This window comes from Sander lucioperca, chromosome 5 (genome assembly GCF_008315115.2).
Source record: "Sander lucioperca isolate FBNREF2018 chromosome 5, SLUC_FBN_1.2, whole genome shotgun sequence".
Classification (NCBI taxonomy): Eukaryota; Metazoa; Chordata; class Actinopteri; order Perciformes; family Percidae; genus Sander; species Sander lucioperca.
Window position 1 is genome coordinate 9,977,848 of NC_050177.1, and position 24,718 is coordinate 10,002,565.

At 43.0% G+C, this 24,718-nt stretch overlaps 1 protein-coding gene across 4 annotated transcripts in view; it reads right to left on the reverse strand.

Moving 5' to 3' along the window:
• npas1 (neuronal PAS domain protein 1) overlaps positions 1-24,718 on the reverse strand; it is a 66,871-nt gene that overhangs the window by 20,366 nt on the left and 21,787 nt on the right. The window contains exons 1-4 of one of the 4 annotated variants that reach the window (XM_036001204.1): positions 18,386-18,512; positions 17,962-18,121; positions 8,345-8,512; positions 6,545-6,783 (exon numbers count right to left, since the gene is read on the reverse strand). In XM_036001204.1, the coding sequence (XP_035857097.1) occupies positions 6,545-6,783; positions 8,345-8,439 (334 nt within the window). In that variant the 5' untranslated portion in view covers positions 8,440-8,512; positions 17,962-18,121; positions 18,386-18,512. Of the gene's footprint in view, positions 1-6,544; positions 6,784-8,344; positions 8,513-11,324; positions 11,407-17,961; positions 18,122-18,385; positions 18,513-24,718 lie in introns of those variants that run through there. The other 3 variants (XM_031296698.2, XM_031296700.2, XM_031296699.2) reach the window with 3 other exon arrangements.

Here is a 24,718-nt window from a genome sequence, read left to right on the forward strand (position 1 = left end):
TGTCCACATTACTGATGATTATTTATCTAAAATCTAAGTGTGAAGATATTTTGTTAAAGCACCAATTGTAAACCCTAGAATATCACCGCAATATCGATATCGAGGCATTTGGTCAAGAATATCGTGATATCTGATTTTCTCCCTATCGGCCAGCCCTAGTGTCTGATGACTTATTGCCTGCCCTGTCTGACTTTGTTGTAGCATTGTTGTCATGTTCCCAATTCTCAGTAATTACTTTGCCGACTACAATGTTATCATAGAAATAGTGGACAAAAACAAGAAAATAATACTCTAATAAACTGGAATAATCCTTTAAAATGGTTTATGTGAATATACATTCACCTTTTTTACTTTTGCTTCTGTGTACATGCATGTAATACGTACATGCTCGTGTACAGACCTGGAAACAGACCCATGTGTGCACCTGAGCTCTTTGATCGCTTCTTTCTGTCACACTCCCATTTCATTAGCTTCCCAGGACTCTGCTGCGAGGTTTAATTTCATTGTGGGAATAGGAGACAGAAGAGGACGGGGCGCGATTGGACACGTTAATTATAGTCTGACTCACAGGTCAATTCTCAGGGTCTCCCCAGCGCTCCACAAGAAGAAAAGATAGAAATTTCATTTGAATGATTTTCATTATACCTCTGTCTAATATATAATTTAGTCCCAGTTAAGTCCACGAGTGATGGCCACACACACCTAAACATCCCCCTACCTCCATGCACATAACCATATTCACGCACATCTTCCTTTCCACCCCCACAGTGTCAACCTTTTAAACCAGGTTAGGATGTAACCATGGGAACCAAACGGATAACAGACGCAGTGAACCCCTCTCTTTCCATCTAGCTTCCTCTCTCTGTCTTCTTATCCGTCTTTGTCTCTCAAGTTTGGCTCCGCTGCCGTAGTTTCACCCTTTCAAAACAAGAGCCTGATCACCTGCCAAGTTGTTTACTACCACCCGAATGTGACGTTTCGGCTGTTCGACAGACAGAGAGAGAAAGAGTGACCCTAATCGCAGCATCCCTCTCTGACGCAATTATCTTCTCACTCTGACATCAATCCCTCCCTCCTTCTCTCTATCTCTCCATCTCTCCTCTGTCTCTCCCTCACTCCTTTTGCGGTCGAACATAATTTGAGTGCAATTAACTTCCCTTAAAAGCCCCGGCTGCTTTAAACGCCGTGAATTAGAGGGGAGGCAGATGCAGGGAGAACGCGAAAAGGTGGGGGAGACAGAGGGGATGCGAGGGAGACATGAGGCAATGAAAGAAAGGAGACGAGAGAGAGAGGGAGTGAGTGGAGGCGGAATGAAAGTCAATGTCACCAACGCTGGGGAGGAGAGAGGTGTGTTTGACCTCACTAACAGAGACAGTAAAACACTTGCTGGCCCTGTTGCTGGCAGTGAGTTGTCATTGTACTGTACCTTGTAAAAGACGGAGAAGTTCTCCAGCGGCCATATTGCACCTGCTAAAGGTTGAGTTGCCACAGATTTGTGGAGAGACAGGACTGTGGCAGTACACACTACACAGTGACATCACTGTTGGGTGTGGTCACAGAAGCAATAGAGCACATTTCTGACCACACCCTACAGTGACCCAGGGTGTAACAACAGGTAAACACACTTTAAAGGTGCAGTAGGTAAGCCTTTTAAAACTAACTTTCTGTAATATTTCTGAAACTGACCCTATGTTTGAGTAGAACTACATGAAGCAGGTAATTAAAAAAAAATCTGGCTCCTCTGGCACCACCTACAGCCTGTAGTGTGATTTTCAAAGATCCACAACTCCCTGTTCAGATCCACCAATCAGGGCCAGGGAGGGTGTCTAACTGTTCATGCAGACACATTCATTCTCCCTTGTGGGGGGAGGGGCTTAGGTGACCGTTTTGGGTTTTAGCAGAAAGGGGGGAGGGACTGAGAAGTTGTCGATGTTCAAATTTTTTGGCTAAGACCTGGATCCTCACAATCCTACCTACGGCACCTTTAAACATTTAAGACAAACGTCCAACTTACTTGAAAAAGAAAACAAAGGCAAACGTTCAAGTTATTACCAAAACTTACAACGTTAACATCCATCACACTTAACAGTAGTTAGCGTAGCTGTGTGCATGGATTAAGAGACAATGGGACTTTGTGATTCTTTTGCCTCTTTTTTTGTTGTTGTTGTAGCCGTTTTGTGTCTCTTTGGGGTCTTTTTGTGTCTCTGTGCGATTGTTCTTTGTCTCTTTGTGGTAATTTTGCATCTCTTCGTGGTCAGTATGCGTCTCTTTAAGTGACATTTTGCAGGTGAAGCCTAGGGGTGCCCCTGGGCCTGTGCCCGGCAGGCCCGTTCAGTAATCCATCCATGCTTGTGTGCACACTGCTTTCCTGTCCAATTATGGGATATTACTGCTTATTTTTGGGTTTACCACCAAATAATGAAGTCTCATCCTCCGTTCACTTATGTTTCTTGCCCTTCTTGCCCCGTCATCAGCGTTGCTGCTGTAACCAAATCTCAGCAATTAGTGTGGTAATATTCAATCTTATCACAACCAATAGAAAATATGACTCTGGTTAAAATAAACTGGAATAATCCTTTAACAGGACATTTAAAAAGGCAGGTAAATAGAAAAACAAACTGGCCCCCAAAGCAAAATGTACTCAATATAGAGCGGTTTTGAAAAATAAATGATTTCTAATAAAAGGGTTGAGAGGCACACACACACACACACACACACACACACACACACACACACACACACACACACACACACACACACAAACAGTGAAACACACACACTGAATGGAAATGACTATCATGGGTCATTTTACTTTTCCTCCCTTCAGCCTTTCCTTTTCGTTTGCTCCCTCCTTCCATAATCTTTCTCTCTCCTCCTTTCCCCCCTCTCCCGCTCTCTCAATCTCTCTCTCTGTGAAGGTCATGCAATTGATTTTCCTCTGTCTATTCATTTTTCAAGACTGGCTTTGAAACGTGGGAAGCAGACAAAAGCCACACCAGCCCCTCCCCTTCCCTCCATCCTCTCCTCTCCTCCACCCCTCCACCTTCCTTCCCTCTCCGCTGGCCCTCGCCCGTCCAAAAACCCTCGGACAAGAGGGAGAGTGGAGGAATGCAAGCCACCACCCCCCACCCCTTCTCCCTTCACACTCCTCTCCTTCCTCTCCTCTTTTTCTCTTTATTCCTTCTACATTTGTCCCTTCCCCTCCTCTCTGTCCTCCTCTCCCTTTCAGCTGGATCTCTGACCACATTCCACTAACGGAATTAAAGTCATGCATCACACTTAAAACCCTGCCAATGCATTGTGGGTAGACTTGTTCAAACTGATGTCCAAATTAGCATTGCATTTTCAGCCTTGGCCCCGCTGAGACTGTGTGACCTGCTTGTAAAAATTTCCAAACATTTAATAAAATACGCAAGGTATCAGATCCCGACCTAGAGGAAGAAATGTTCCGGATAACTCAGACTGTAATACCGCCTGTAGCTGACACGCAATTCATTGTGTTTTTCAAGTGCCTCACAATCTTCTATGACCTTCGAGTAGCTGCTGCAGGATTCTATATATTTATAGTTATGGTTCACATCTGTACGAGAAGTGCTTCTCATTTTTGTGCAAGCAGCATACCCTGCATTTGTCTTTCTACCACACTTCCAGTTCATGCACAGGGCAGCACGGCTACCTGCACACCTACTTTTCTAAACAGGTATTTTCTAGCAAGGCCAAAGGAAAGCCTGGAATACCGAGGCAAAACAATTCACTACGTGCAGAGCTAAGTCAAGGCTACGGCTGGGAGTAAGCGTGATAGTGCAAGGATATTACTCAGACATTCAGATGGTGCAGCGCTGCATAGCTGATTAAAAATCAATGGATCGCAATGGGTTCACCCATAATAACGTATATTTTCTGATACTGTGGCAATAGATTAGGGCTCACGATGAATGCATTATACAATATGAGTGGAATACTTTTGGTTTACAGTGAGGTATTGCTATTGAAAGCAGGGTTGGTAACTATTTTCAATATACACTTTTTTATAAATTGCTTGAAATAATCTTTACACCCTGACAGCAATAAATAACTTATGGGCTCTGAAAAGGAGGGAAAAAGATCTGTCATCTATAGCTGCTGTAATCCTGTAAAAACGCCCACCAATCACTGCCTCGCGGTCACCTTGGAAAGAACCAATGAAATGCCTAGCCCCATTGCGCGTACTCTACCCCTCCCGTGTACGAGTTTGAGCTCAGTGCGCGTCGTCACCACATTGCTAACAGTAGTTATGTTTGTTTTAATCATTCGGTATGATAATATTAGGTGTTTGCTTACTAGTGAATGAGCCCCGAGGAGATGCTACATTCAAATTTTGCTAGCTTTTCAACATTACCAAACCTCCTTTAAATGTTCAGATACTTGGCTGGGTATTGAACCTTAATAGTTTCTAAGAACCAACTGAAGTGTATGTAGTACTGAATATTGAAAACTGTCAAGTGTCAAACATTGGTACCAGGAGCTTAATGAGATTATGCTTTGTCTCAGGTCCATGCTACCTATTAATTGTGTACAGTATATACTTATTGTCATAGTGTCCTGTAATGTTTTTGCAATTAGTATACCAAACAAAACCTATGTACTTTACCTTATCAATGTACAGAAAGTGATACAGTGCATGTGACAATGGACGCCAATGCAACTTTTTCATTTAAGATATTTTGACATGTCATGTCAGTAGAAAAGCACAGGTGTAAATAACAAAATGAATAGCAGCTAAATTCCATTTAGAGGCCGAGATATTCTGACTTTTAGCCCCTGGAATGGTCCAATTTCTGAAAACACTACATTTCCTATAATGCAGCCATTTCCATTACAGAATCCCTGTCTTTTAAACTCCACACCCCCAGTTTTTAACACAAGCGCTTTGTTATATTTAAAAAAAAAAAAAAAAAAAAAAAAAAAAGATTTTGAGAAAGGTATTGTTTTAGTATCAGTACCAAAACTCAGGTACCTCTATTGACACTCAACCACTCATGCCCAACTTATTATACTATTAAAACCATCATATCTTATCAGGAATGTGTGGTATATATTGTGGTAAAGCAAGCCACTCACAGTCACACATAAACATGCTGTTAACATGCTTTTTGCTCAGATTTCCCCAAATTAGACAAGAACAGTCATGACCACACACACACACACACACACACACACACACACACACAGACACACACACAGACACACACACAGACACACACACACACACACACACACACACACACACACCTCTAATTACACTGTAGCTGCATCGTTTCCCCTCAGTAATAGTAGCAATTAGACAGGCTGTATAATTACACTGTCCTCGTTATATACTTAATTTCTGTAATTACAAATTGCACCAATAGTTTCCTCCCTCTTCGTGTATCCTCTATCTCACACACACACACACACACACACACACACACACACACACACACAAACACACACTCACACATAACACATACATTTCAACTCACACTAGCCCATGGAAAGTCTTGTATTATTATACATGTATAATACAGATTACACAAGCATGTATGTTTACAGGCTTGTGATTGGACACGTGTTTGTGTGCCATTACACAGCACATGTAATTATGATCGCTAAAAGACTGGAATACTGGATTTTTGTGGTGTGGGGTGTCTTTGTGGGCGGGAGTAAGTGGGCAGATCAGACTGCTGAGGATTGCTTTTGATTGAAACAGAGATGTGAGATGGATGCATGGATTTCAGCGGTTTTTGTCCATTGGCAACAAACATCAGCATATTTATCTCTGCTGTATAATTTTCTTATAGACTGAACTGCGTGAATACTGAGCTGAGAAATGATCCGTCACAACCATGTTTCATTTACCTCTGAATACAGGCACGCTGCCATTGTCAAAGTTCATGAAAAGTTTAAGTATTTATCAGATTATAAAAACTATTTTAGTCTGGAAGTCTCCCCTACCCAAAGTAAAGTTTGACCAGACAATAAAAGGCAGTCATTATTTTTTATTATTTAGATTTTTATATTTTTATGCAATTATTCACTGAATTTTAATTACACAACATGAAGGCCCACCATTATCTTTCCAGCCCTCTCCAGGATGCCAGGAATGAAGATCTGGTGGCCAAAATGTATCAAGTTTAAGTATAATTAGTCTCAAAATATACTGGAATGCAGACTGTTTACTTCTCCAGGTTTTAATTAATTTAAAAACAAATTTAATTGATACTTTTTATTAATAATAAATAAATAAAGTAATATTAGAAATTACAATTAACTAAAACCTCAGATTATCAGAGGAAGTACCAAGGACATGACTTCAGTGTCCTCAATAGTAGCTACAGTAGGACCCCATTTCCTACCAACTGGGTGTTCAGAAAAGGTAGTACGCAAATCAAATTTTAGTGGTGGCTCAATTGCATACAAAGTCAGTGGAAAGATTAGATATAAATTATCCTGGTCGTGGCATGGATTGATGCAATTTAGTTTGCTTGGCAGTATTTCTTTACAGTTGTGTTACCCTTTTGCTCACCTTTGCTGCAGTTGCTGTCTCCCTCCATCAGAGGGCTCCAGGGCGGGTCTCCCTGGCTGGCAAAGGCTCGCATGTGCAGGTAGCTGATGGTCAGCCGGATGACTGAGGCCTTGTCCAGCTGGCTGGTGATGGCCCCCGGCAGAGGCAGCATCTTGGCCAGCTCAAAGAACTCGAAATTCTCCTTCCCCCGCCGTGAACGAGCCGCATTGCGAGACTTCTCTTTACGTAGGTTCTGGAGACTGAGAGGTGAACAAGGGGAAGGTGTATTAATGGAAGAAATAGATGAATGCAGGGATGAGAGAATAGAAGAGGAGGACAGAGAACATTGTATGGATCGGCACTGTTGTTGTGGGAGAAATTGGTAAGGGGTTTCACATAATGGCCATTTACTGACCACCTGTTGATTGTTTCATGCTCTGTATAAAAAGACCTGAGTATCAATCCAGAAAACCCATTTCATAAATAAAGTACATATAATGGTAATGGCTCCTGCAATTCAAGTGAAACAATCTCCCTTCTGACCCATCTCTTGCAGATTGGCCTGGTAATTACAGACAAACTCCCTTCTTCTCTCTGGCAGAGCAGGGTCTTAATAATGCCATTTGCTCCACAATCCATATGTGAACACACACACACACACACACACACACACACACACACACACACACGCAAACGAACCACACACAAACACACACACAATCTCTTGCTGCCCTCCCTTCCTCCCTCCAACCCCTCACTCTCACCCTCTCTCCCTCTCTCTCATCTGGTCCCGAGCTAGTGAGCTGAAGCCGTGATTGAGGGATCAATAGGAGAGGGAGGGGCAGAGTGACAGAGGGGGGCCGGGGCTCAGGTAGCCTGCCTCTCTGATTGGGTATTGACTCTCCTCAATGGGGCCTGAGTGGTGGAATTATGTTGTCACAGCCACTTCACAATTTGTGTTGGTGCTGCGCTGGAATAAAGTGTGTGTGTGTGTGTGTGTGTGTGTGTGTGTGTGTGTGTGTGTGTGTGTGTGTGTGTGTGTGTGAGAGAGAGAGAGTGAGAATGTAAGCTAAAGAAGAACCAGCCTTTCTCCCTCGTGTCTGTGTTGTTGATTCTCATCCTAAGAAAGACCACCAGTAGTGTGTGTGTGTGTGTGTGTGTGTGTGTGTGTGTGTGTGTGTGTGTGTGTGTGTGTGTGTGTGTGTCCATGCATGTGTGAGCGAAAGAAAGAACAGAACAAAGAGAAGGCTGGACATAGTGTGTGTACATATGTTTATATCGTAATCAGCTGACACAGCTGTTGTATTTCTCCCTGCTATTTCCTAATAAGTGAAAACAGTGTGTGTTTCTCTATGTGTGTGTGTTTGTGTTGTGGACTCATGCTGCCAGCCCTCTGTAACATCTCATTATTATACTGTCTCGACCCCAGCCACGGAGAACAATCAATACACACACATTGATTCTGCTTAGTTTTTATATCCGCCTGTAAATGACTGCCCATTAATAATTCCAGCCAAATGTATTTAATCTCCCACTAAGGGGAGGGGATTCACAGCTCTGACAGGATTGGCAGGTGAGCAACAATACGGGTTATATGTAGCATTGAGGAGATCAGACTTATGTCTTCCAGATTGTGTTTCATTGATAGGAAATTCTTCGTCAGGCTGTCACCGTGTGCAAGGGTGTTAATGCATGAATTTCACCTTCCAAAGATTAATTCATGGGCATGCATGCAGGCTTATGCAGTATCAGCCTCTGTGTGTGTGTGTGTGTGTGTGTGTGTGTGTGTGTGTGTGTGTGTGTGTGTGTGTCGTGTCTCACCAGGGAAGGGTGGGAGGCTTGGCCAGTAGTCCTTGTAGGAAATCCCACTCCACACTCACACACTTCCCCTCACTGACAAACGGCATGGTTGCCATCCTTCTCCCAATCACGTGCCGACGCTGCTGTTAACGAAGGCTCTGATTGGTTGAGGATGTGACGGACTCAGACCTGGAGATCCACGAGAGACAGCAGAGGAGAAAGAAAAAGAGGAAAAGAGTCATTGAATCATTCACCAATAATAGCCATAAAATAGTCATGAACTACTTAAACGTTTACAGGTGACAGCACATATGGTATTTTTGGGATGTCAAACATATAACAATTTTTAGGGACCCTTTAATTGTTTATTTAGCAATTGTGTTTCCATTACAATATATTGCATATTGTATTTTGCAACGAAATGCTTTTAAAGCTAGGAGCGAGCATGCAGCCTTTTTTCAAATAAAGACAAATGATGACATTTTATCTCCATTTGCAGTTTCCATTGAGCCCTTTTACTATAATTTGAAAGAATACAATTTGCATTAAAATGCCTGGATGAAAACCCATCTTATGATTTCTTACTTCATCTATCAGAGAGACAGAGAGAGAGAAAGAAAGAAAGAAAGAAGGTGATGAGGTTGAGACAGAGAGAGCAATTAGGTACTGTATGTACTTCCCCACATAAAGGTCAGAGATTGTTACCAAGGTAATAGACATAAGCCAAAACACTGAGACTCCTTTGATGTCACCATTAAGCTGAAAATCACAGATCTCCAAATGTCTCCCCTGAGAGATTATTCAAACTTGTCTGCGACTGAAGTTTAAAGCAAACATCTCCAAAGACGCAGCACAGGCTGTCCACTGCCCACTCCTCCACATCTTTTTCTGCCTTTTGCCTGTCTCCAGCACTACCCTCCTGTCCTGGAAGTTGCCAATATTCCTCACTGTCCTCAAACAGAGCGCCGCTCCTCACCCGTTTCTCTCCCCTTCCTCTCCTCTGTGCTGTGTTGACATTTAAAGGGCTAGTGTGGCCCCGAGCACCGCGGTGTCATGCCCTTGGGCCTGAGATGCCCTCTCTCTCTCTCTTACTGCCTCTCACTCTTTAACTCTCTCTGTCTTTGGCCCGGCTGGGTCAGCACAATCAAGTCAGTAGAGCTTTGCTGGGGCAGTAGAAAATGGATTATGTCTCGAGTTTGAGCATGGCTATGCTGACCTTGGCTAAGAGAGGTCAGCAGAAGCTAGGCAGGTTTGGCAGATATCATTTCACAAATCTGGGCTGAAACAGCCAACATAATGTATGCATGAAAACTTCTTGGAACTGTTTCAAAGGCAGCAGAGTCGATGAGGGATTCAACACAGAGAAAAGTTGTTGAAAGGGGAGATTGGGTTATTCACTTACCTTTGGTAGTTTGAGGCGGAGATAGTAAAGCAAAAATGTAAACTTTCTATTGCTATAATGGTCCGAGGTCAGTGATAGAAAGATTGGCCTTAATGGAAACTGAAGAGGAGGGTATGTGACTATCTACCTCCCAAGATCTCCTTCCACAATGCAATGTTTGATCAGAATGCATTCATTTTGCTTAGAAAGTGTACTCAAAGCTCAACGCTCACTAAACAAGACAGAGTCTACAGCTATCCCAGCAGCTCTGTGAGGCTGTACAGGAAAAATCAGGATATCTGATGGATATCTGTACATCGTCTACACATTTCATGGCAATAGAGCAAAGTGGAGGACTGACCAAGCGCCATTTACATCCCGATACCAATGCCGGCTAAAAAGTAGCAAGAACTTGTATCTGTGCTACACTAGGAAATAATTTGGGCTGAGCGATATATAAAGTCAAATCTGTATCACAATAAACTGTCATAGATAAATACAACTTTTTTTTTGCAAAAATACATCAGTGCATAATTAATTACAGTATGACTAATTAAAGTTTCTGGACTTCTGGAATGAACTTCTGGCTGATTGAATGGTGAAATGTGTGGTTAGATATCAGTGGTTGTTGTGGCTCTTTAAAGTTGTATAATATGGGATTTACTTCAAAATTGATTGCCATAAGTAAGAGACTTGATCAATCTGGTTAATATTCCAGCCCTAGCTTTAACCTCTTCCCAGGGCCTTTACATGACAGAATATTTTGTCCAAGGCTTATGTTTAAGGCTAAGGCTTCATTCAACTATAGGAAACCTATATTTCTTTCTCTCGAGCTTCCAGCCTGCAACATTGACAGTCCTCTTTTCAGACAGTCTGGTAAGGAGAAGAAAGGGTCGAGGAGAGGGCAGCACACCTCTGTCTAACAACTTCACCTTTGTCACCTTCTCTATCTCACCTGGATAAATGCACTACATGCCAAATTAGGCCGCGTACAGTAGGACGGAGAGATCAAAAGGCGACACAGGCAGGAAACAATTTTCTCTCAAATTTCCACTGCCTCACAAACACACATGCAACCTTTTTCCATCCTATACCTGAATGTTTATCTCTTAATTGACCCTATCTGTGCTTATCTAATCTCTACCTCCATCTTTCTGTCTCAAACTATCTCTCCATCTCTCTCTACGTCTCCCTCTATCTGGGCAGACACAGGGGCGTAATGGACAGGGGCCTCCACAGTAATTATTCAATCAACCTCATAACCTTGTCGCAGGTTGGGCGGCCCATTAATGCACTCACCCAAATGGACCCCGCCACTTTGACTGCTAATGCTCCGGCTAGCTAGCAGCACAACAGGCTGAATGTCAGAAGTGTCATCGAGACAGAGTGTGAAACAATCCACTCAATAGAGCTGAGTCGACGTATTCTGTAATGGCACAGTGGGAAATATATAGAAAAGGAAAGTGTGACTTCTGAGAGCACTGAGAGTAAAAATATACTGCGCCCACAGCTGTAGAGATCAACCTGTATCAAGTGTGACCGCAGGTTTTCGCAATGTGTTGCTGCAGTGCTACATATTCATAAGCGTGGTGTATATATGTGTGTGTTGGAGACCCCTACCCTATAGAGCCCTGCTCTCTTGGCACGGTCTCAACAGCAACAGAGCGGAGGGCACTGCGGCGAGCGTTCACAGCCGCTGTTTGCCCGTGCGTTTCTCTCTGGCAGCTAGCTTGGCTCCCGTTCTGTTTATTTTCAGCAGGGACGTTTAATTAGGGCCTCCAGCTGTCAGAGGTTCGTTAGAGTTCCCCTCCTCTCCCAGAGCCGCCCCTCCCCGTAGGGAGTCAGGGGCATCAGGCAAATGAACACATTTAAGTCACACAGCACGCAGGCAGACAATAGCCACACTGCCATGCCACCAGCTCCCCTAGGTAGAGACATGGCTGTTTTATGCCTCATCTCCCCAACCCCTGGGGCCCAATACAGAGACTGGCCAAGACTGTAAAAGTGGAGGCAGAGGAGCTCTCACAGCCCACTGGAGACGACGTGCACGGTGCGACAATGCAAAGGTAACGAGCAGGACCAAGGCTATGCAATGTACAGTTTACAACACAGGGAAGGGGAGACTAGTTCCAGTTCCAAATTCTGAAGGCTTACTAATCTAACTAAAAAAACTTGACTTTAGGAAAAACATTTGTGTATCTTTTTTCCCCTTTGAGTCAGCAAAGTGAAGAAAAATACATTGGATATGTTTCCTTATGAGTGTAACGTCTCTGGGGTCTCTTTCACCAAATTTGCACATGCAAGCTGCAATTTTAGATTTTCTCTCATATTACTTTTTTGACACGTTTCACTAATCAAAACAAACTCCATACTCTGCGATCCATACATGAGCATGCAAGAGCCTTGTAGGGCTTATTCATCTGCAATTTGTAAGTGACAGCCATGTATGAAATATGACGCTGTCACCATTTGCGATGTGCCTTTCAGCAGTGCTCGCTAATCAAATTGTATTTGAGAAACGGGTCCTCCGGCCCCTCTAAGTCCACTTGTTTCCTGTCACCTCTTAATTGAATAATGGCCAAAGAAACGCACCCAAAAATACTACAAAAGCTGGCATTAGTTTCCACCTGACATCATCATCGTCATTTTTCAGTGTTTACTCAAATACAAATCTTACTGACAACAGCTCTCTTCTCTTCTTCCAACCCCCACCTGTCTTTACTTATCTCTCACTAAAAGTAAAAGTGGAGCACACATACAACGGCGATGTAAGATATTCCTGTGAATAACATTTCATCAAACAGAGAACGTTCAATATCATGGAAGATGTAGAAAACATGGTTGGAAATAACATGAACAGAATATTTGATGTAGCTAGTTTTCTATCTTGCCTTTCATGTTGTTGAGTAGTTGTAAATGAGTGTCTGGGGCGTCCAGGGAGATGAAGTTTGGTATTCTGGTTGGAGGGCTGAAAACTACTTATCATGCATTACGGCCCTGGTTGGACCTCAGGATTTGGAAGTCAAAAGACTTTTTAATGTACAATTTTTCAGCCGCTGATCAATCGACAGCCGCTGGACATGAAGATCCCCCCCCCCCCCACTCTCCTTCTATCAGTATTCCATATTCTGACTCACTCGGCATTCTGCTTCCGTATGGGAGCGCCGGCTGCGGTTGACCTTGACCACTCTGGATCATTCCCAACCCAAGGTTCTCTCCAACTCTCAAGGGCCGTGGCGCCCCCCCCCCCCAACACCCCCATCATCACCACCCCCCCATCTCTCCTAACCCCCTCTTTGCTCCTCCCTGGCCCTTGCCTGGGTCATTAATTATCTAATGGAATCAATACAGCGTTAGATTGGACCAGAGTGACCCCGCCCGCCCCCAGGTATCGCTGTGCTGATGAGGAGGAAGAGGAGGGTTCGGAAAAGGGTGTAAAGGAATGATGATAACAGCCTGTGTGAGTGAACCAGCATCGTACAGTGACAGTGCGGACCGTCCCTAAACTGGAAGAATAAAGAATAAAGAGATCAGCGATAAATAAATGATTAGAGAGGGGGAGAGGGGTGGATGGAGGGCGGATGGGGGAGGGAGAGAGCATAAATTGAGGCGGAGGGAGGCAAATCAGATGGTAAGAGAGAGAGAGAGAGAGAGAGAGAGAGAGAGAGAGAGAGAGAGAGAGAGAGAGATGATGGACGGATGAAGACATAGATGAAAAAAGAGAGAGAAAGAGATTTGCTAATGTTCACCCTTGGTAATCGATATCTTTCTCCTCCTCTTTTATTACAGAGTGCTTTGGTGAGCGTTGCTTTGATGTCCACTCCTCACGGGCGTGGAGCTACGCAGAATCCAATCCATGCCTGACATAATTACCATCTACCTCGGCCTGAGTATACACAAAAGAAAGGCTCCAGTTATCACCTGCGCTGTAATAAATATGAAGTTGAAAGTATATCCCATATATTTACCAGAAAAACTACCTATTCCCTAAAGATTGCTCTCCAGTGATTTTTCTCAAATACACAATGTCATTTCTCGCTCAGTATTAAAAGTAATGACAAAGATTTAATCAGCACGACGAGTATAATAACTTGAAGAAGGATGCTGACAATGTGGCTTCTTTAGAACTTAAAGAAGAAACACGGTCTTATTTGTCGCTTCTGGATCGACTGGATCTACAAAATGATCCAAATAAAATAGACATGTATGTGAAATTAATATGCAATTTATATGATTGTACAATTTTTTATCTTATCTTAAATGCTGTAGCAGAAGAACATTCTGGGGTTAGTTTCCCCTCTTAGGATCAACAGTAAAAGTGATAGCATGATAGGGATAACATTTCAACTTCAATATGAAGAGCTAAAAATGTAAATGGTTCACGAGAGCAGCTAAACTGTCTAAATACAAATAAAGTACAAAACACCTCCAGTAGATAACTTTGAGAATCTAAATAGCAAGACAAAAGTAATGCATAAAGTAAAACTGTTCAGTCCATCGTGAAGTTCATCCCTGACCCTTATGATATCTGCTTGAAAGAGAAAATCCTGGGTCAAAATAATAGCTGCAATCTATTCTGAGGTTAAATACTCCGAACTCCATGTAAGGCCGTGCTAAAGCTGACTAAACACTTCTTATTTTGAGCACTTTCACAAAAGGAATGCTGATGTAGCCACATGTAATAATAATAATTTAATAATAATAATTTATACTTTATCAAACCCACAAGGGAAATTACAATGTTTTCACTCTGTTTTTATATTATACACAGGCCTGAATTACACACACATGCTCAGTACCTATACATGCACTATTCGAGAGATGTCAGAGTGAGGGGGTTCTTCTGTGCCTTGCTCAAGAGCACCTTGTCAGTGCCCAGGAGGTGAACTGACACCTCTCCAGCTACCAGTCCACCACCATACTTTGGTCCGTATTGGGACTTGAACCAGCAACCCTCCGGTTCCCAACCCAACTCCCTACAGACTGAGCTACTGCCACCCAAGAGAATACTGATAATATTCATGTACAGTGCACCCAAAAATATTGGTGAATGCACAGAAAAAGGTACAAAAAAGGTAGAAACTTCTCCCTCTGACTGTGGAAGGGTTGGCTAAGTGAATGCAGGTCTCTATAAGGCAGAGGATGGTAAATCCAGTCCTGCAAGCAGAGACCACATCAGCACTGACCTCCAAATAACCACAGGCCAAAGCACACAGGGTCACTCACTCTCTGCAACACACACACACACACACACACACACACACACATGCACGCACATAGCAGGACTTAAAAGCACACTCTCATTCTGCACACTAGCACAGAGAGATGTACACATGCTAATACAGACACATCAATTAGCATGGTGCAAATGTCAGAGTTCAGAGCAGAGTCAAACTCTTGAAAAGAGTTGCACAAGTTGAGTAGGTGTCTTGCAGCACACTGGGGAAACCAAGATACCCACTGGCCTCATACTACATTCCCACACACTGCTCGGAACTTAATGCTTTGTTTGAATATTTCCAGATACATTATATATATATATATATATATATATATAATTTATGTAACATCATGGCATAAATTAGAGAACAAGATAGACATGAAAGAGATTAGGAAGATTTGCACCTGATCTGACGTTTGATTTAGAGGAAAAGTGACTGAGTGTGGATGCCTATACATTGTGCACATGTTACTTAGTAACTGTGTGTGTGTGTGTGTGTGTGTGTGTGTGCAGCCTGGTGGATCCCTTCAGGCCGGCATGTGAATGACAGCGGGGGTTATGTAAGGAGCCACAGCAGGGCCGGAGTGGACAGTCCAACCGGAGATCAGGTCAGCAGAGTGTGACACTAAACACATCTCCCTGACACTGCGCTGACACCCTCTGTCACAGACTCACACACTGTCTGTCAACGCTCCTCACACAGACACACACACGCACGCACGACAAGAGCAAGACGTGTGTGAGCGGCTGTCTGTCAACACACTAGACACTGACCACCTTAGTGTGTGTGTGTGTGTGTGTGTGTAAGAGACCAACAGAGAGAGACAAAAATATCAAGAGAGGAATAGAAAGAGAAAGAAGAGAGGGAGAGGTGAGGTGTCCGTCTACCTGAGAACTTGTCAATAAGTCACCAAAAGTGACTCCCTGCTTCTGTCTATCAACATAGAGCGTTTGTAGATTACTGATATTAATTTTGCTACTTATGTGATAATTATTCATGCAAAATGAATATAGAAAATATAAGAAAATGTTACCCTCACAGCATAATCTGAAAAATACAACGCTCATCTTTGATGAGCAGCGAAATAGAAGTGGCTGCCCGCCACTTTTTTTGAATGAATGCCATGAATTCACAGTGATAAAAGGTAGTTGTTCTTTGACACCTACCGTTTATTACTGTGAATTCTTTTCAACTTTGTTTTAGTCTTCAGACGGGACACTTTGTTGCCAACATTCTCACGTTCACAAAGTAACCCGAGTCAGGGTCTGTCACACAGTCGTCAGCTGGCATGAACCGCAGCTCCTTAAACCCCAAAGCCAGAGAAGAAACCCGCTTCTGGGTCTAATAAAAAAAGGCCTAAACGTGGGTCACGACCAAAGCATCCTGCACCGGAGGGAGAGGCTTAGTGGCTCAGTGGGCCAGGGTATAAACTGTACCACAGATGGTGATGACACGGTCTGACCCTGTTTTCATTTCTGTTTTCGTGTCAGTGTTGCAACATATGTACGTTGCTGCTGTATCCAATCTTTATTGAAGCAATGACGACAGTAAAGCAGAAATTTTAAAAAGTTAGAAAAAAAATTGTTCTAACTTTTTTCTTAATTGCTTGTTTGTTTTTTGTTTTTTTAGTAAGTTACTAAAACAACTGTGGGACAGTAACCCTTTTTACATGTGGTAATAAAAAAACAGACACCTGAAAGAGTGACTCTGTACTGCAGGTAGTTATTTGGTTTGAATTTATCTGAAGCACCTGCTATCTCAGCAGGTGCATCTGCAAATGATGCAGCTGGTGAGGGACGAAACATAGCAGAATTTATAGCACAGAATTTGGAGAAACATTCAGGGGGTAAAAGTCCACACATTGACAGACACAGATGTGCACACGCGAACAGGGAATCTTGCAGGAAATCATACAAATACATTTGCACACACTCATGCTTTCACACACGTTTTTCCTATGTGAAATGACTTCAACTATTCAGACTTTTACTTCAAGTGACGAGCCTCCTACCACAATAACGGCAAATTATGAAAAAAAGAGAGAAAAAAAAAAAACGAACCTGAAAGCACTATGTGATGGTTCGATGTTATTTACTTTAGAGCAGCAGCGAACACTGTGCGTTTGTCACAGTCATTCTGCCAATTTGGACCACCTGCTGCAAACACCCCGAAGGCAGCGAATGTTACTAAGCCAGTAAACTGTGACCAATTCTGCCTCTGCAGGTGGAGACGGACACGCAGACGCTCACTCTCTGCCGAGATATCTCAACCTCCACCACACATGCAAACACACACACATGCACACACACAATTTATCAGAAAGTGATGGGCTTGTGTGTTGTGTCTTTCAGCACAGAAAATAAACCTAATTATTTGGCTTATCTGAGAAGCAAAGATTTGCAGTCAAAGTGTTGCTTGATGCTTTCAAGGAAGAGTAAATATTTAATCTAATGATGTGATTAAATTAAATATCAATATTCATTCATAATAGATTGCAAATGTATGCTTTTATATCAAAATAATTATCTCTAATCAAATGTACAGTAAAAAGAGACAACAGTAAGTAGAGGAAAGGTCCATTTTAAAACAAAACTCCTCATTCTTCATTTTGTAATTTAAGAAAAAAATCACTTTCTACTAATTGCTAATGCGCCAACAGATGTGTAATATTGCTGTTATGTTTAATTACACTCAGAAAAAAAGTTAACATCGCCGCATACATCCTGATATTTTATCTCGGAGAAACCGAAAAACTATGTTGGGTGCAAATTTAACAAATTAGTTACAATAAAACTTTTTTTCACATGATTTCATCTTTATCAAAATTTTCAAACGATGTGAATAGACTGACACATCATTTTAAATTAAAAGCAAAAATGTGACAAAAGGTGACAACTTTATAACTGAGCGCGCGTGTGTGTGTCCAGCGTGTGTGAGAAAATCAAGCAAGAGAGTGAGAACGTGTGTGTACGCTCATGCATGTGCGTGTGTGTGTGTGTGTTGACCGCAAGTTGTTAGATCCATTATCTACTCACCTGACAGGCATTTCAAGCGTTTCCAGTCTGCTGCTGTTGATCTGATCCACTTTGTCTTCCTCCTCCTCTTCTTCTTCCTCCTCTTCTTCTTCTTCTCCTCCTCCTCTCCGGAGCCCCTGCTCTGCCCTGGTGGTGCCCCCCCCCACCACACCACCTCGAGCTTAAACACAGCAAACAAACACTGTGTGTGTGAGCCAAGGGGGCTGGGACGGGGGCAGCGTCAATCCCCTCACTTTCACAAAAGCCGTGGCAGTGCAGCCGGACACATCGTGGACTCCCGTTGCAAAAGAGTGTGTGTGTGTGTGTGAAAGAGAGAGAGAGGGCAAGAAAGAGAGGCAGAGAGAGAGAGAGAGAGTGTGTTTGTGTGTGTGTGTGTGTGTGAATGGAGCTAGCTGATGTAGCTCTCCTTGGCTCTCAGACTCACTTCACCAACACTCTGCTCCGCTGCTTCTTGGAGATGGACTCGGATTAGGACACAGCCAGTGTGAGAATCTCTTCCTCGCTCTCACTCCCTCACTACGTCTCTCTCTCTCTCGCTCTCTCTCTCTCTCTCTCTCTCTCTCTCTCTCTCTCTCCAACCGGCATGCTCCCTCCCACCCTTCCTCTCTCCCTCATTCACTCTCCTCGCTGAGCTTCTTTCTTTTCATTTCCTCTTGGGAAAGCCGTGCACACCAGTTGTCTCTGCCTTCAGCTGCTCTCTCTCTCTCTCTCTCTCTCTCTCTCTCTCAGTCACTAGTAAATATAAAAGGCATGCTTGTACAGCCCCTCGCCTCAGTCTCTCTGGCTCCCGCTCCTAACTCGCTGTGTCTCATGCTTTCGTTTACCCCCACCTCCCTGTGCCCCCCTCACTTTCTTTCTCACTGTCAAAGCTGCCTTTCAAATGCTGATTAGCAGCCAGAGTAAACGAGAGAGAGAGAGAGAGAGAGAGAGAGAGAGAGAGAGAGAGAGGAGGGATGACTGAAACAAGTGGGAGATTCCATCACATCCACATGTATTGGAAACTGTGACTCCTGTCCCGTGCAAGCAAACACACACACACACACACACACACACACACACACACACACACACACACACACACACACACACACACACACACACACACACGTAGGAGGACATCAAGTTGACATCAAGTTGACTTACATTAATTCCTGGAGACTTACCTTAACCTACCCTTTCCCAAAGCAACGTGTTGTAACCATAAAAGTAAATGTTTAAACTTGTGGGTAACATATTTTTCTATCCAACAACTCCCCCAAATGAAATGAAAACATTTGTCTTTGTCGTCCAAGACGACCCATGTCTGACGCCTTTGGGAAGACTGATACCGTTTGTCAGCCACCACTACAAAACTGTTCCAGTCATAACTCATATCAACTGTTTTCTGATCTGTTCAAGGTTCAATTCATTCATCCATGAAAACATTGAAATTACAGTTCCCCCATCAAATTAACCAACAATGCCACCAATACTGTTAAGGTTTGGTTAGATTTAGGCAGCTATTTAGAAAGGTTAAGAAAGAACGGGTTAGGGTAACACCAGCGATTGTCCGACCAATAAGAATTTGGACGTACAAGTACAATTAACCAACCAACCAACCGACCTGTTGATCCATCCATCCGTAATCTCTATAAGAGATTATATAATCTATAATCAATGTCACACTATTTCTGCCTTTGTTTCTGAGGCAAAAAAGGTAAAATTATATCTTCAGCTTGACTGCAGGTGCAAACAGCAGTGGAGACAGTGGGCACCCTTGTCTGATGCCACTCAGATGAACCTTATTGTTCTGGACCGTCTGGATTCATAACCATCGCCACTGTTGTGGCCGCTACTGACATAAAGGACCTTTGAACACTTTATTAAATATTAAATACATTTACCGTTTTAACCAAATTGTTCCAAGGTTAAAGTGTCCCCTGTCCCAAAAGCACCTTAAAGGTCCCGTGTGAAGTTTTTGACTACTAGTAGTGCAATGGAGCTTTTATTCTACGAGTGGGTTGTTGTGTGTCGCACGCACGCACCCACGCACGTACATACACACGCACGCACCCACGCACGTACATACACACGCACGCACCCATGCACGTACATACACACGCACGCATCTACAGAGAAAAGCTACCAAAAAAACTCTGACTGCTTGCTGCTAATATATCTGAAACATATAGTAATCTTCTGATATTAACACATGAGCCGCGACCTTTAATGAAGCCTGATTGGTCCTCTTTAATCATACAAGGCAAAACTTTGGACAACATCTTGGGGAAAACGTTTGATAATGAGATGAGTCTGTCGGAGGCAACGTTTTCTGGTTGCTACTTGAGAATTAAAAAAATGTTTGCCTCTCATAGTGATGAGGTAGTAGTTTCAAATGAATGGTATAAAACATATTTAACATAAGCTCTGCTAATAAATGTCTTCCCACTCTAAAATAGTCGATAAAGAATTTAGATACTCAAGTAAAGTACAACTACCTCCAAATTGTACTAGAGTACAGTGCTTTGGTAAATGTATTTAGTTACATTCCTCCACTGACTGTATGTACTGTATGTACAACCTATAGTCAACGTGTTCAGACCCACACACACACACACACACACACAAGTGCATACGTGAACAAATAATCACACTCAGAGACTCACTCAAGTACTCTCTCTCCCACCAATCTCCCTCCCTCCTTCCCCCTTCCCCCTCTCCTCTGTTCGTTCCCCTTGCCCTCAAACACTACTCAGAATATTGATACATCGCCCCCTCCTCCTCCCTCTCTTTCTCTCTCCCCCTCTCTCCCTCTCTCTCTCTGCCTTCATCACTCACTTTCTCTACTGAATACTGATAGGCTGTCTACTCCGTGGTCTGAGTTTCAAATCTCTCCCTCCCTCTAGTTCCCTCCAGTCGCTGCACCCACTACAAAAAACAGCAACATAAAGGAGGAAATAGCTAAAGTTAATGCACTGAGGTAGACATAAATTCACTTAAGTACCATTTCAGATTAGGTCAAGCAAAAAATGGGCTTAACATTGTGGGAAGGAGGGGAGAGGGGTGACAGAGGAGGGGTAAAGTGCTGCTTTGGTGGGCCGTCTTGCCAGCGGAAACAGGCTGAGCGGGCTCTTTGCACTGTAGTGAACGGGCGGCTAGCAACAAAAGGAAAAAGACGTGTGAAAAGTTCAGGCAAATGAAGACGCATTCAGTGTTTTTTGTGCGACTCCCATCCTCCCGCCTCATTGTTGGGCATGTCGGCTATGGTGCAGCCGGGGCGGGGGAGAAGACGGGAGTGAATAAGGTTGTCAAAGAGTTCCAGTGAGCCCCCTTCACACACACACACACACACACACACACACACACACACACAAACAGCTGAGAGCAGGAGAGAGCGGCAATAAGAGAAACAGCACAGACAGAAAATTGTCCTGCTTTTCTCACACGGATAGTGGAAGGGCCTTTCAGGGTATTTGTGTGTTTATGTGTGTCTGCGCAGGAGAGTTTAAGTTTGTGTGTGCCTAGTCTCTTTGGAGGAGGCTTTCTGTCTGCATTAGAAGTGCAGCGCGTCTGAGACACTGGGAGAGGGAGTGTGTGATTTTGTCCTCCAAGTCTTCCCCAGGCGTCCTTGAAGGAGACTTGCAGGGAATATCTGACTCTGTGTGTGTGTGTGTGTGTGTGTGTCAGCGTGTGTTTGAGCCCTCACAGGCTTAGTTTAGTACTGGAGGCTTGCCTCGCGGAGCAGTATTACAGGTGTTCCCTTCACAAATCAAGGTGATCCTGGAAGTAACAAAAACTACAACCTCAGGCTGGAGCATTAACCCAGCCTGATGGATGAGAAATGAAATTGAATCGAGTGGGTAAGTAAGAGTAAAAATCCTTAGTCAGTGTGTGTGTTTGTGTGTGGGTGTGTGTCTGCACACGCATGTGGAATAGCGTGTGACGTTTGTTGCAGTCGGTGAGACAGTCACACCCTTGTCTGGCCTTGTTTCTCCGCCTGTCTACACATGCTATCGGCTGTGGTCAGTTCAATGTAGTGACAGAACACCGCCTTTTTCAGAAACACAGTTCAAAAAGAACAGTACTGGAAGAAATACTCAGATCCTTAACTTCAATAAATTGGCAATACCACATGGAAAATACACCATTACAAGTCCTCCATGTAAAATCATCAATGGTGGAGGAAGTACTGAATAAGTAGTACAAGTACAAATAACCAGAGATATATTTACTTTAGTAAAAGTAGAAGTACAACAATAACAACCCTACTTAAGTAAAAGTAAAAAGTACCTGATTTTAAATGTACTTTAGGTATTAAAAGTAAAAGTACTTGCATAACGATTTATTCTCTTAATGTCTATATTCTAATAATTAAAAAAAAACAGTATGGGCTGTGGCATTTTAATTAAGTTAGTTTTAGGTTAAAGTAACTGTGCTTACCATCTGTGGCCCAGTTTACATTCTGACTTACAATTCTGGTTATCTATCAGGGTGATCTGCATGAAACTCAACTTTGCATTATTTTCCACGGGACAGTGAATGCTGCACACATTTATTTAGCAAGAACACACGGGCTTGAACAACAAGTACGTAGCTTCACAGCTGAGGAGGACCGGGAGTGTTTTTAAGATAAATATATATGGGTTGTATATTAACCCTATGTGAACGGATGCTTCATATATGACAAGCAGAGTATCGGGAGCAGCAGTAACAGGAACAGCGGTAGTACCGGGAGCAGTGTACGCGCCTGGCCAATAAATGCTATTGAAGGGCGGGTGTTGGCGTGGCCATAGTGGGATTCGTAGTATCGCGAGCAGCACCGGGAGCTGGACGGCCGCTACTGAAGGCTTCCCTGCGGACTGTAAACGTGTGACGGTCAAGAAGACGTTTTGGCAGGGGGGAAAAACTGATCAGAAAATGTAACGAAAATGTAACGGAACGTTGTAGAAATGTAGTGGAGTAGAAAGTATAGATAATTGCTGCAAAATGTAACGAAGTAAAAGTCAAAAGTATGCACTACTGATTGTACTTAAGTAAAGTACAGATACGTGAAAAATGTACTTAAGTACAGTAACGAAGTATTTGTACTTCGTCACATTCCACCACTGAAAATAATTTTTAAGTAAAAGCATATAAGTCATACCAGAAAAATATACTTAAAAGTAACTACTGATTCTGCAGAATAGCCCTTTTCAAATTATTATTAATTGTTGCTGGATCAGGTAAAGCTAATTTAATCTTCTGTATATTGTATACTATTGCGCAGCTCAAAATTCTGGACAATGAATTAAACTGAGCTTTAAAGAATGAATGGAAAATGAAAATGTTAATTTTTAATATTGGAAGCAGCTGTTTAACAAAAAAAAACTTAAGTTATACAGTGGCGCCCGAGCTGGCAAGATCGTAAGACCATGAGATGTCGTTTTCAGTGTTCATAGGTGACGAGCATTTACTCAAGCACAAAAAACTGAATGCTTTAAAGGTCCCATGGCACAGGTTTTTTAACATTAATGTGCGTTCCCCCAGCCTGCCTATGGTCCCCCAGTGGCTTGAAATGGTGATAGGTGTAAACCGAGCCCTGGGTATCCTGCTCTGCCTTTGAGAAAATGAAAGCTCAGATGGGCCGTTCTGGAATCTTCTCCTTATGACGTCATAAGGAGGAAGGTTACCTCCCCTTTCTCTGCTTTGCCCGCCCAGAGAATTTGGCCCGCCCATGAGAAAGAGACATCATGGCTTTCAAATGAGCAAAGTGGCAGTTGGTCAAGGCCACACCCCCACCCTCCACCTTGCCCCCCCTCTTTCCTCCTCAATAGCATTTAAAGCTACAGACACAGAAATGGCACATACTAAGGAAAGCTCATTGTGGGACTGACTCTAGTGGCTGTAATTCTGCACCAAGGCTGAATTTCGGGAAAGAGACTTCAGATACAGTATTAGGGGACCGCTAAGGTCTATATAAAAGCATCCAAAAAGCAGCATGTCATGGGACCTTTAAGGTACACTTTAAAGTGCTCATATTATTCTTTTTGGCTTTTTCCCTTTCCTGTATTGTGTTATATATCTTTTTTGTGCACATTATAGGTTTACAAAGTGAAAAAGCCCAAAGTCCACCCCAAAGGGACTTACCATCTCCAACAGAAAACACTGTTCACAAACTGCTCCAAACAGCTCTATTGTAGTCCAGCCTTTACTTCCGTGATGAACGTGCGTCACTTTGTAACACACGTTATAATGCTCGCCTAGCTGCTAGCATGGCACTCCCTCATACTCTGCAACTGACAAGCTAGCAGTACTTACTGCGCATGTGCGACTCCCAACAAAGATGGTACAGAAGTGAGATGTCTCACTCTGTAGCTAAAACAGAGAGCTCAACACACAGGGTGAAAAGAGGAGCTGCAGCAACGTGCAGTACAACACAAATATAGTGTTTTCTGAAAATTAAACCACATAAACCTATTCTTGTACAACCTCTAAATACAACTATGAACCTGAAAATGAGCATAATATGAGTACTTTAACTGAGGTCAGTAATCCTAAATGGCAGAGAGAACAACATTTGACAGTTTAATGTTCATTTGATCAGATTTACTACAGTATGTGTCTTCTGAACTACTGCTTTCTGTTTCTGTGTTAAGTAAACACAGTGAAAACTGGCAGACTCTTACACCTAAAACACACTGTTTGTGCAGTGAATGGAAATGAAGTTGCTCTGCTAAAATACTTCCCAAAATAGACCAGGCTACATCAGACATATACATATTGATATTTCATTTTAACA